Source organism: Patella vulgata, chromosome 3 (assembly GCF_932274485.2).
Source record: "Patella vulgata chromosome 3, xgPatVulg1.2, whole genome shotgun sequence".
Classification (NCBI taxonomy): domain Eukaryota; kingdom Metazoa; phylum Mollusca; class Gastropoda; family Patellidae; genus Patella; species Patella vulgata.
In genome coordinates this window covers 78,853,785-78,867,085 of record NC_065881.2, presented here as the reverse complement: position 1 = coordinate 78,867,085, position 13,301 = coordinate 78,853,785, and the positions used below count along the sequence as shown (strand labels likewise).

Below are 13,301 nucleotides of genomic sequence, written 5' to 3'. Positions count from 1 at the left end.
CAGCTGTCTAGTCCTTCGGATGAAACGAAAAACCGAGCTTCCGTGTATACATTGGAATGCACGTAAAAGATCCCTTGGCAGTTGGAATTCGATGTAAGAGTAGGCGATAGTGCCGTGCCCGGGCAAAATTTCCCTCATAGCACACTGTATGGCGTATGCCCGTCTTCATTAGCCCAGTATAGGAGCAGAACAGTAGGACGTTAAACCCCATTTCATTTCATTTCCATCCCATCTGGGTGACTTGATAACTGCCCTTTTCAGGTCCTCTATTCTGCACAGCCGACAAGGTTGCATCACGGCAGAAAATCTCAAGGAACTTTCTCTGCCAGTACCAGGACCGAACCCTAGACCTCCAGGTTAGCGAGCCAGCGTCTTGCTAAGCCACTGATGGATAATAAATACCAAGCTAACTGATTATTTGTGGGGATGATCTTCGATCTGGGTGGGGGGAGTGGGTGGCTGAATGGTTAACAGGTGCGTGTTGCATCATAAGGGCTGTCATTGAGACCAAGCTAACTGATTATTTGTTGGGTTGATCTTCGAACTGAGTGGGGCAGTGGGTGGCTGAATGGTTAACATGTAGGTGTTGCATCATGAGGTCTGTCATTGAGACAAATGGTGTGGGGGGGAGTGGGTGGCTGAATGGTTAACATGTGTGTGTTGCATCATAAGGGCTGTCATTGAGACCAAGCTAACTGATTATTTGTTGGGTTGATCTTCGAACTGAGTGGGGCAGTGGGTGGCTGAATGGTTAACATGTAGGTGTTGCATCATGAGGTCTGTCATTGAGACAAATGGTGTGGTTTTTATTCCCCGCTTGTATGTGACAAGGAGTAGGGTCGCCTGTCCAACCTTGTGGATTTTCTCTGGAGCTTCCAGTTTCCTCCCACTGCTAAAGATCCCTAGGCACAAGCAAATTATTGAAATAAATTTTAACCATATTTTAGTCCCGAAATGACCTAGTTTGCGTCAAGTGGACATTAAACCCCATTGATCTATCTCTTGCTCTCTTCGGTCTGTGTTGATGTTTATACTTTGTACTGCTGAGTCGTGTTTGCAATGTCAAAGACTGTGGATGATATCGAGTTGGTGACTTGCCCTTATTAATGGGCGTGCCTTCACTAAGCTAGAGCTGGCGAATTTAAGCTGACCCATTCAGACACCCAAGATAAGACTGCTTTTAAGAAAAGCCTTCTCGAAGACAGGTACACAGCTGGTGCTTTTAAGAAAAGCCTTCTCGAAGACAGGTACAGAGCTGGGGCACTTAAACTGGTTTATTTGCCCCTGGACCTTTATGTTCAGTCGCACAAGTTAACTACATATATAGTTAAATGATCGCCAGGGATTTTAAATCAGTTTAAGGTTGCAATTTCATATTTTTACGTTATATTTTTAAAATTTATTAAAATAAAGCCTTAAAATAGATGGTATCTATAAACAGTCCTACCTTGTTAAAGAATAATCATATTAATCTTATAATTCACTATTGCCAGTTGAGAAATTGGCAAAAATATCATTTTCCTCTTCAAATTCAAACTTTGAGGATAGCTAATCCATGGTGGAGGTAATTGGGGGGTAATTGTGTTATTACTTCCGGTGTAAATGAGTTTTAAGTGTGAGAATGACACCTATGATCGTATAATAGTGAGTTGACAACCTATTGAGCAAAAGACATAGAAATAATTATGTTTTGACTTTCATAGAAAATATGAAATTGTAACTTTAAATTATTCGATGTGCTTAAGTTTAACGGACTATGATGATGGTTTGTGTTGCATTGCATCCAGTTCCACAATACATGTATCTGTTGGATCCATCTGACAACCAACCATTTTCCTTTTACTAACGAATAATTATTAACAGAGATCATTATTTATTCTTTTAATTTTGTGGAGTAATGATTTATTGATTTTCATCGTTAAAACACAAGACATTTTCTCTTACCAGATGTCTCTGTTTTGACTAACAGTTAATGTGTATATGTAAAACAGCTGAGAGTATACAGCCAAGTCTAGAATTGATTTTCAATCCATTATTCGTTGCTTTGTGTTCATTTTTAGTATTAAATATACATGTGGAATACAGAGAAAATAGAACAAATATAATTGAAGCTTTACAGATCAAATTGGATATCTGAAAGGAATATCAGTTCAGAAGTGGTTCAATTCCGTTCAGGACCCTCTAGAGGCCACATTTTTTATACTCCAACATGGAAATATGGTTGTATATTGCTGTCACCCCATCCGTCTGTCTGTTCACAATTTCTTGTGAACACTCTACAGACTACATTTATCATCTGATTGTTTTGAAATTGATATATGTTGTGTACATTAGTGAATGAAGAATCCTATTTGATTTCAATAATTTCTGTTAATTTCTTCTAGAGTTATGGCCCTTGTTTCACTTTGTTGAACCATGTAAATGACAAAAGTTATCTTTCGATCTGTATGAGATTTCTATGCATCACTTACTACTAGGGTTATGGCCCTTGTTTCACTCTGTTTAACCACTAGGGTTATGGCCCTTGGCCTTGTTTCAGTCTGATTAACCTTGCAAACACTCAAAGACAAAAGTTATTGTCCGATCTGTGTGAAGTGTATATGCATTATTTAAATTATTAAGGCGAAAAAGCCTGTCAAATTTCAACGATTTCTATAAATTACTCCCTTGTTTGATTTTGTAGAACCTTTTGAACCCTCAAAGTATGAAAATCATAATCTGAACTCTATGAAATGTTCTTGTAAATGCACCCCATTACCTACAAAAGAATAAATATGCGACAATCCTTGTTGACTGCTCAAATGATTTAGCTGCTGTGGTCGTATGTTTGTTGCTTGGCAACCTATCTTTGTATGATTTAGCCAAGCTATGATTTAGCCAAGGTCCCTTGTATACATTGGTGTGCACATAAAAGATCCCTTGACAGTTGGAATTCAATATAAGAGTAGGTCATAGTGTCGCTGCCTGGGTAAATTTCCCTCACAGCATACTGTATGGCGTATGCCCGTCTTCATTAGCCCAGTCAGAGCAGAACAGTAGGATGTTAAATCCCATTTTAGTTCATTTCATTTTGCTTGTGAGGGTGAGCCCTATCAATTTCCAACACCTGTCAGTCAACAATATCCTGTTATTGTGTTGAGTTGGACAATTATGATGTGAAGCATTGCGAGCATGAACCCAATCAATTTTCATCATTCTTTCATTGGTCTATCGGCAAGTCAAATTTGATCTGCACCAATGGTACCATGACAGGATGAACCCTATTGATTTTCACTGATCTACACTTGGAATGTATGTGTATCTTGCATGGCAACTGCTTGATAAAATTACGACTAACAAAGTTTTCTTTGCATTCTCTGTCAATTTGAAATCTCGATCTAAGAGATAACTTTACCCTGGTAAAACTTGCTGGCCATTACATGTAATCAGCGTGAAATCGGTTCCTAAGGCCCCCCCCCCCCCATATAAAATCGGTTCCTAAGGGTCCCCCCAAGTGGCTATTGATTGACAGGATTTGTTAGAATTTAATACTAACGTTTTCTTGACAGTTAGGCATCGATTCGTTGCATGAGTTACATATTAATGATCCTTGGAACATTTTCCAGATCTTGACATCAAATGTTTATTCGAAAACAGCCAATTTGATGATTTACCGGGAACTATTTTTAGCACACAGTCAATGTGATTGATTTGGCTGAATATGTGAAATTTCTGAAGAAACGTGAGTTTGTAGCTGCCATCTTGGATCTTTGTACATCAACAGACAAGAGGGTACATCATGTGACATTCAAAATGGCTGACTTGTGGCCAGCGAGTTTTTCCCAGAGATAAGTTTACCCTTTGAGATTGGTCAACAAGGAACCAGGATTTCAATTTGTCACATTTAAATGACAATACTTATTTTATAATAAAATGTTTAATTTTGACCTTTGGTATATTTTTAAGGTACATGGTATCATTAGAAGAGCTAGTACATTTAATACACATCGAATAGAGCATCTGTATGCAGATCCTAAATCACATACAGAAGGAGGTAAGTAATCATTGTAATTAACTAATATAATTCTGAGTGCACAACGATTTCATGGTTTAATATAGCATTAATAAACATGAACATGCGCTTGATGCCATGCTTAGGTTATCATTAACATGGAAACTGCAAAACCACATCCTCGGTATCCCCAGTGTACTCATTCTGGGTTAATCCATAGGGTTTCCACGATTTCAAATTATCTACCCTGGCCTTGATTGTAGCTATGGTCTACGAACCAATCAAAAAAACAGTTTACAAATCTATCGTTTCGCCTTCGTTTTTATGAGGTTAGATAACCATATTCATGTCCATTTACTGAATGATTTATGTAAATAAGCAGTGGAAAAGGATGACAACATATTTACATATTTATGTATTTACATATTTATGTAAATAATGTATATATTTCCAATTCATTTATATTTAATTGAATTATCTAAATCTGTAGTATGTTTCGCGGATTTCAAATATGTATAACATATATATGTTTGACTTTTGTTATTATTATTACTATTCGTTCTTTGTCTAAAATGTTTCATTCTGTTATGTTTATTATTATTGAACTTATACTTGGCAATTTGATTCAAAATAACTTGTCTACGTTATCACATGGACGTAAAACTCCGCGAACGAACAAACGATCAATTCACAATAAAACTCTTGAACCTACATAAACAACCGATCTTCATTAATATAATTTATTATTAAATACGCAATTAGAATAATTTGAACTTCTCTCATTTCGGCTAACTCCTAACTTGTCCGTTGAGAGCTACTCCCCTTTGCCAACTTCCTTTTTAATTACCGATGTATGGGATTGGTCGATAAAAATAGCACAATCATCAAGGGCAGATAATTTGAAAACGTGTCTCCCCCATAGATTAACCCAGGGGTTAGTGGAGTAGAACGGAATGAAACCACTGGGGATACCATGTTTTAAATATCAGGGGCTATTTCTGTAGTGCCTAACATTTTGTCATGTACAGATAATATTATTTTCAGGCTGGTGTATGTTATACATTGTGTTTCTTTGGAATGTAAGAAGGTTAATTAGGGCTTGAAAGACAGTGGAAAAAGAGAGTTAAAACTACATGCAGTGAATCTGGGCCATGTTTCTCGAAATCTTAACTAAAGATAAAATCCAAATTTTAGTAGATACTTCAGTTTTGATTGGATAATCACTAAAATAAATCTAATATTATCCAATCAAATTACTAAAATTTGGATTTTATCTTAGTTAGAATTTCGTGAAACGGGCCCCTGTGATCTGTACTGTCTTAAAATTAAATGATATGTTTGTTTTACTCAAGAAACGTCCATGTTACAGCCTATCAATGAGAGAGATGGGGTTTAACGTCCACTCAACACAAACTTGGTCATTTCGGGACTAATGTATTTGATTTTATTTCAATACAGTAGTTCGCTTGTACGTAGGGGTCTTTAGCAGTGGGAAGAAACCAAAGGACCCAGAGAAAACCTGCGAGGTTGGACAGGCCACCCTACTCCTTGTCACATAAGCGGGGGATTCGAGACCAATCTATTAAACCATTCTTCCACGCAACCCCCAAGACTATCAGTGATTGAGTCCATGGCCTTATTCATGAAACTTAAAACTTAAGATGTTTCAACATTTTCATTGGTTGAGAATTAACTTCCCAGTACAAACTTTAGCTTTCAGCCAATGAAAAGGCAGCATTCTGAAAATATTTTAGTTTAATATTTCGTGAATACAATTCTCGATTAAGGTTTCTGTTTCAAATTTTTGCCCCCGGTTGACAATTTCCATGATTTTAGGTAATCAAAACTGATTTTTTGGGAGTATCAAAAATAATTTTGGAATCAGGAGTTTATTTTGGTAAAGGAAAGGATCTGGTGATGTTCTCTCGTCAGCATGATGTTATCTTGTTAATCATGATGTTATCTTGTTAATCATGCATGTATATTTTTCGTCCCTCCCATTTTGAAGAAAGCAAGGAACTATTATAATGGGTGTGTCCGTATGTCTGTCCGTCCATCATACCTATTGGAACACAATAATTAGGCTTCTAGTTGAGCTAGAATGTTCAAACTTGGAAGTAGAAAAAGATGAATTTGCTGAATGTTCAAGTAATTAAAAAGTGTCACACCTGTGGGGTTTTTTAAAATTGAGGTAGGGGACATCAGCCTTAATGTTGACTTGTTATGATTGCTATATCTTTAAGTTTGAATCAGCATGTGCATTATAGATCAGTCTAATTAAAATTATCGTATATTACAGGCTATAAGTCATTGGGGTGTATTGGTTTTATATTATAAGGTATACGTCGTCGTCGATGTGGAGTATAAGTTGAATAGATGTATTTTATGATAAGATGAGCTGTGTAGAAGACAAATAATTTTCTACTCCATACAATCTTGTAAAGAAATGAAATGGAGTTTAGTGCTCTATTATGCCACTCCAACTGGGCTAATGAAGACGGGCATACACCATACAGTGTGCTATGAGTGAAATTTTGTCCGGGCAGTGGCACTATCGCCAACTCTTATATCGAATTCCAGCTGCCAAGGGATCTTTTATGTGCATTCCAATGTATACACGGAACTGCCTGTTCTTATATCAAATTCCAACTGCCAAGGGATCTTTTACGAGTTCTCCAGTCCAATGTGTACACTATACATTGTCCCTTGCAAGGCCCACTGTCCTGTACCACTGACAAGGTGTAACCACGTCAGAAAATCCTAATGAACTTTTTCGGCCTAAGCAGGGATTGAACACAGGAACTCAAGGTTAGCGGGCCACTGTGGCTCCCCCATCCTATCTTGTATCAAGTGACAAGACTGTTATCGTAATCTGTTGCTGTATCAATGTACATCATAAAAATTAACCCATATTCAAGTTTTATTTTCATAATGTCATGTGAAATGAACGGCCTATTCTTATGGATTCTTTTACGTGCATGCTAACCAGGCGTGGAAATAACAGTTTTAGATGTACCTGACAAAATGTCAGGCACTAATGAAATAGTACCTGACATTTTCAACTAAGTGTCGGACATGTATTGATAATAGCAATAAAAAAGACAAATCAATGGCGGACAAAATGACTGGCACCAGAGGTTTTGTGCCTGACAAAGCCTGAATCTGTGCCTGACATTGTCTGTGACAGGTGCATTATTTCCAGGCTTGATGCCAACATGTCTGAATGACTAGACACAGTTCTTGCCCCCCTCCCCCCACTCCCTCATCCTACACTACTGATAAGTGGAAAACATGCTGTAATATCCTGAATAGACGGAACAATAATAACATCTGATTTTGATTAGATTGATCTATATGTGTGTCTGTGATGCTTATGTATCTGTGATCTGTATGTGTCTATGTGCCTCAATCTGATTAAAACACAGATACTATTTCGTTTCGTTTATTATAGTTCAAAATTTGTTATATAACCAGCGTTCTGGATGATGTGAGGGATTAGCCAATGAAACAATCTGTTACAGCGAGTTTTTGGTTAATCAAGTGTCTGACATCATAGGGTCAAAAGCCGCTCATATGACCTCTGACTCGACCTCCCACTATATCTGGTCTGATCTTAATGTAGTAGAGGCAATTGAAAGTATAAAAAAACGAAACGAAATATAGATCTGTATTTTAATCAGATTGTATGTTATGGTCTGGTATCTTTAAATGTATTTATTTGTTTTTAAGCTTCAGACGACAAGAGGGGAGGTAAGACAAGAGGAAACTTTAAATTTTCCATTAAAATTCAATATGCAGAGTGTCTATATGTGATTACATTGTAAAAACAATTGATGGAGTATACACTATACGGGTCTCATGACAAATTTCACTCAGCTGTTAGATTCACTGTCTTCACTAATTAGGTGTATTTTATTGATTTATTTCATTTGGATTAAAAGAAATTTTATTTAAGTAGCAAATAAATTATAAATAAGTTGGAAATAGATTTAAAACAAAGCATTGGATGAAATACACTCTAAAGGGGATGATGACATACATGGAACTGGAGAAATAGGTTCGATGTGACATTGATATCGATCTTGTAATATGGCATTAAATTTCACTCTAAAGAGGTCAAACACTTAATTGTTGAATTAATTCGCCTATTATCAAGGACAATCAAGTAATAATTATTTATTATCCTCAGTAAAGTAAATATATTTTGGAATTTTGAATACGTGCATGATTCACTATATGTTGATGTCTCATTGGTCATATTCCAGGTCGGAGTCGCTTGCAATCTTGCATAGGACATGTCGAGCATATATGGGCGAAACAGCATCCATGCATTAAAATATCAGAGCAAGAGACTAAAGTATTTAGTATTTGTGTAGTTCGCTTTTAAAACTAAATTATTTCCAGCTCTAGCATGTTGAGCTCCTGGTAGTTCTAAAGTACACTCCATCAAACTGATTTACTACTTTTCATTTTAGACTCTATGCAGCATTAAACTAGGGCTAGAGTTATTTACTTAGCACTGACTTGAAGCTTTTAAACTTGACACAATTATATGGGATACATGTTTATTTCTGTCGACAGGTATTGATGAGGGAGCTCTTTGTCAATACATCATCAGAAATAATCATCTAAATAAATTGTATTTCATATATTTGTTTCGGGTTTATTCTGAGTTATTTCTCGAATGTTATTTGTTATTCAAAGTTATTTGTTTATATATAGCACTACATGTATATTCTGGGAGCACTTTCTCGGTCTTATACTCTTAACCAGGGCTTCCACTTCAAAATTTTCACTCCCGGTCGTTTTTTGATAACGCACGAAAACTTTGCCAATTAAATTCATATTTCACGTTTTTATTCATGGTAGGGTATTGTGAATTCACGTGTCTATACCACTTTGTCAGCATGGGTACACAATAAGTATATATTGGACTTAAAAATGATATATTAGTAAGGCTTATGATAATTATTTATTAAATATTCCCTTTTGGCTACTTAAATAATCGAAATAGCTGAATTGGCCATAGAAAAATCATTCCAGTAGCTCACACGTAATTACCACATGCTCTATAGAAAACACACTGCCCTGGATAATTTTAAGTTGTTATACAATAAACTTCGAAATTTCTCACATTTATTGGTTTTAGACCATCTCTTACAGCATTACGAACTGCAAAATTGTGAGGTAAATCCTAATAATGAATAACTAAATAACTAACGGATAACTAACTTACAGCTATCGACACTAGCGCCCCCTAAAATATCGTTGTATATAATAAGAGTAACCATATATACACAACATCTTTGCAACGCGTGGAATTATCAATGTTGCTGCACAATAGCACCGGAATATGTAATATTCTTAATTTTTCGGTAAGCAAGTTAACTAATCTTTAGATTTTATTTCTTCAATTCCCACAAGGTCGTAATACCGCTATAAAAAAATTATAATGCATTTTTCTCCCAACATTTACATTTTTGAGGATCTATGTAATTTCTATGCTGTTTTTATTTAATATCACATTTGGTTGGGTTCGAAGAGCAGTACTTCATATCAATTGCCCTTTTTTCGACGATCATAATAATCTCGTTTACATCGTGCGTGACCGTAATAGCATTAAACAGCTTTGTTGTAGAAAATTCTTATGACACATGGACAATACCAAAAATTTGCACATAGTTTCTTTTTGATGTATTTGATACATTAAAACAACAAAAGTTTTATAAAGGGCTATATTTTAGTTAAAATAAGGTGAACAATTTTGAGTTAATGCTTTGTGAACTCGGCGTCCAGATACTTAAAATCGATCCTGAGTCGTTTCAGATTTGTTATATAATATTAAAACAGTTTCCATAAAATTCAACTAGTGTCAATTTTTCTTTTATGTGCACTCTGTTGTACATGGGTGGACCCCAGATGTCATGGTACTACTCAACCCATGGCCAGAGTTGAACCCAGGATTTTCTAGTCAGGAGTCAAATACCCTAATTTTCATTTAGGAATAATACAATTGTAGAGGGATAATTTAATCATAATTTAATTTAATCATACAGCAGTAACAGAAGTAGATAAACAATTGAACAAGATTTAACCTTGTTGCCTTCCTGTGGTATTCAGTAATAATGCATGTAAAATTAGGGAAAAAGTACCAAGCTTTAATGTAGTTGTCTCCCTTTACTCAGACCAGAAAATTGATCCATGCTGAAGAATGGTTAATTTGAAATGATAAATGTCTTAAAGATTCATTTTTACGAAAGTATTTATCGGGTTGTTATTTCCAATAAAAGTATGGCAAATTTGGTATATATGGAAAGTAGAGACACACAGTCTCACTAGAAAAATATTGGATTACCTGAAAAACACTCATGGGGCAAGCACTGGGTAAAAATGTCAGCATATCACTAACTGGCAACCTGACAGCTTATTGTCTGACAGCTTGACTTAGGGAGCGGTTGTTATTTGTTGATCGAATAGATAGGCGGTTTTGGGAACATTGAGGAGTGTAACCATACAACAGACTCTTCAGTTAAATGGCGGAAAAAGAAGTTAACCGAAAATAATTCATGAATTTATTTAGTCCTCAATATGTATGGTAAATGGACCGTAAGTAATGACAAATACATTCTGAAAATTCAACACTAACTCTTTGCATAATCTCGAAACACTTTGAAAGTGATATTTTAAAGTAGACCTGTATCACTATTATTCTGTTATCACTCCATTTGATGTTCTTCTTCACTCATTGAATTTACAAGGTGATGTGGATGGAGTTGCTTCCCTTGTATTAGATATCGGTCCTTGATTTCCACTTTACACCAAGGCTAATATATACTTATATCAATATTATTCAGTTATCACTTTGTTTGATGTTCTTCACAAATTTAACTTTAATGTTAGAGGTGATGTGGATGTAATATTGAATTGCTTCCCTTGATATAGAAAATCAACCCTCTGTTTCCAATGTATACATTGTACCATTGTAAATATCTATGCAATTATAATGCATGTATCCTACTTTATAGTTTATCCCACCTGCCTGGTATCATATAACCTTGCATGTTAGTCTCTACATTTCTTCTTTGAGAGAGAGAGAGAGAAATGGGGTTAAACGTCCACTCGACACAAACTTGGTCATTTCGGGATTAACACGTGGTTCAATTTTATTTCAGTAATTCGCTTGCGCATTGGGGTCTTTAGCAGTAGGAGGACCCGGAGAAAACCCACGAGAATCGAAACCATGCCAGTTGACTCAATGACAAACTTTATGATACAGCGTGCACATACTAACCATTCAGCCATCCAATCCAACTTCCCTTCTTGTTTGATTAAAACTTAAGTATATATTATGAGCTATTAATTTGTATATATACATGTCGTTCATCGTTTTTTTTATACGTTAATTTGTAACAGTAAAATCTAGAATTACATAGTGACTAAAAAATTTAAATTTTGTTCCGAGAAAACTGAATAATTTGATAAATATTTCCATATTTTTCTTATAATTAGGCAAGAATTTTTTTCTTAATATTAAATAATGTTGACTACTTTCTAGGCATTTTTGATTATTGAATGGACTCTATTAATTCATTTATTTTACTTTGGCCACATTTGCCGTGCCCTTACCAAAATAAACCATTTAATCCACTGCATGCTTGGCCAGCAAAGTATAAGATGGTAGCCTCCAGCTATTTCAGCCAATATCTCAATTTGAACAGGTTCGACAAGCCTGTCATCAGATTGGATAGGATTGTAATTGCACATCTGTGCGGTGTCTTTGTGTGTTTGGCTAAAGTAAATATTTTGAGAATCTTTATGCAATAAGTTTGCTTAATGACTGATTAATCTCATTATCTGTAAATGTGTTTGCAACTTGATTCATACACATTTAGTTGCTACCCATTGACAAATATCAGACCAGTTTGGTCCAATAGAATTAAGATTTAATTTGTTGAAGAATATTTGCGTTTGTTAAAAATGTGACCAGATTGGAGCCTATGGGCTCTTTCTGAAGTCTTTTTAGTTAAAAATCTCAAACAGTAGAGTGTGCTTTAATTCTGTATAATTGTGCTATCAAAAACCGCAGTAGTAATTAAAATTTTAATCTCTTAAATAATAAGTTATAAAAACTATAAATTTGATAAGATAAAAAAAAATCTTAGTTTTTACACCCAGTAGAATATCGGTGAGAACTAAAGTGAGCTCGTCGAATTTAATTCTTGCTATATTTTCTCGTAATATAATTGCTTCAGCCTTTTAAATTCGTCCATTGTGCTCGGAAATTTAGCTTAAAGCTTTCTCTTGTTGTGAAAAATGAAATCTAAGAAGCAGATTGTTCGTGCTTGCTGGTTTGTGAACGCAAGTGTTTGAAGCCAACAATAAAGCAATCATAAGCTACCGTAAAGGCCTCAGGCCCCAGAGAACAGATATCATTGATTCAACTGATACGTTATTTAAAAACATTATCTTCCTTCCTACATATCATACCAGTCAATTTAATCTTAAAGTGATACTCTTTAATAAGAGGGGATATTAAATATAGATATCCTTACTTTCATGTTGTTTAATGTGATGTCAACCTTTTCGTAAAATTGTTTGCTTCACTTACTTAACCTACCACAAATATTTCCTATCTGGAAAAATATTATTCATTTTTTGGCTTGATGCAATGTTGTTAAATTTGTTAACAAAATTATTTGCTTCAGTTATTTAAAAATATTTCCTATATGGAAAAATATTAAACTCTGTGGCTTGATACATGTATTTTACCACACATTTTTTTATATTATGGAAAAATATTACACAATTTTGGCTTGATACAATGTTGTTAAATCTGCTTCAGTTCATTATACCAGATGGTCACATCAGAAACTGATTTTACTAGTCAAATGTTCTAATTCGTATTTTCGAATGCTATTTGAATATATTATTCGATTGAAACAATAAATTTTTTGAATAGGTTTAGTGAATTTATAGATTTCTACAAACTATATAAATTTTGTTATCAATTTGCTGTCCATTATCTGTTTATTTCTTTAACATTAGTGGATTTCTTTGGAAATTAGAAAAATATGTCCATGGATACAAAAAAACACCAGATCAAATTTCTTTCTTTTTTTTTGATTGATTGATGAGTACTAAATAGCTGTGAAAAAGAAATTCAAATATTTGAATATTTATGTGAGCACCATTTCTAATATGGATTATATTTTTATTTTTGTAAATGATTTGATGTTAATTAAAGAAGGGGCACAATGACATGGGTGGCTCTTGAACCGTCTCGCTTGAGAAATTATAAATTTTCTCTTGT

At 34.8% G+C, this 13,301-nt stretch overlaps 1 protein-coding gene across 3 annotated transcripts in view; it reads left to right on the top strand.

Moving 5' to 3' along the window:
- The window catches only part of LOC126816867 (GDP-mannose 4,6 dehydratase), a 70,494-nt gene that overhangs the window by 19,368 nt on the left and 37,825 nt on the right, over positions 1–13,301 (top strand). For 2 of the 3 annotated variants that reach the window (XM_050543659.1, XM_050543658.2), the window contains exons 3-4: positions 3,946–4,033; positions 7,721–7,741. In XM_050543659.1, coding sequence (XP_050399616.1) covers positions 3,946–4,033; positions 7,721–7,741 — 109 coding nt within the window. The remainder of the gene's footprint in view (positions 1–3,945; positions 4,034–7,720; positions 7,742–13,301) is intronic. The other variant, XM_050543660.2, reaches the window with a different exon arrangement.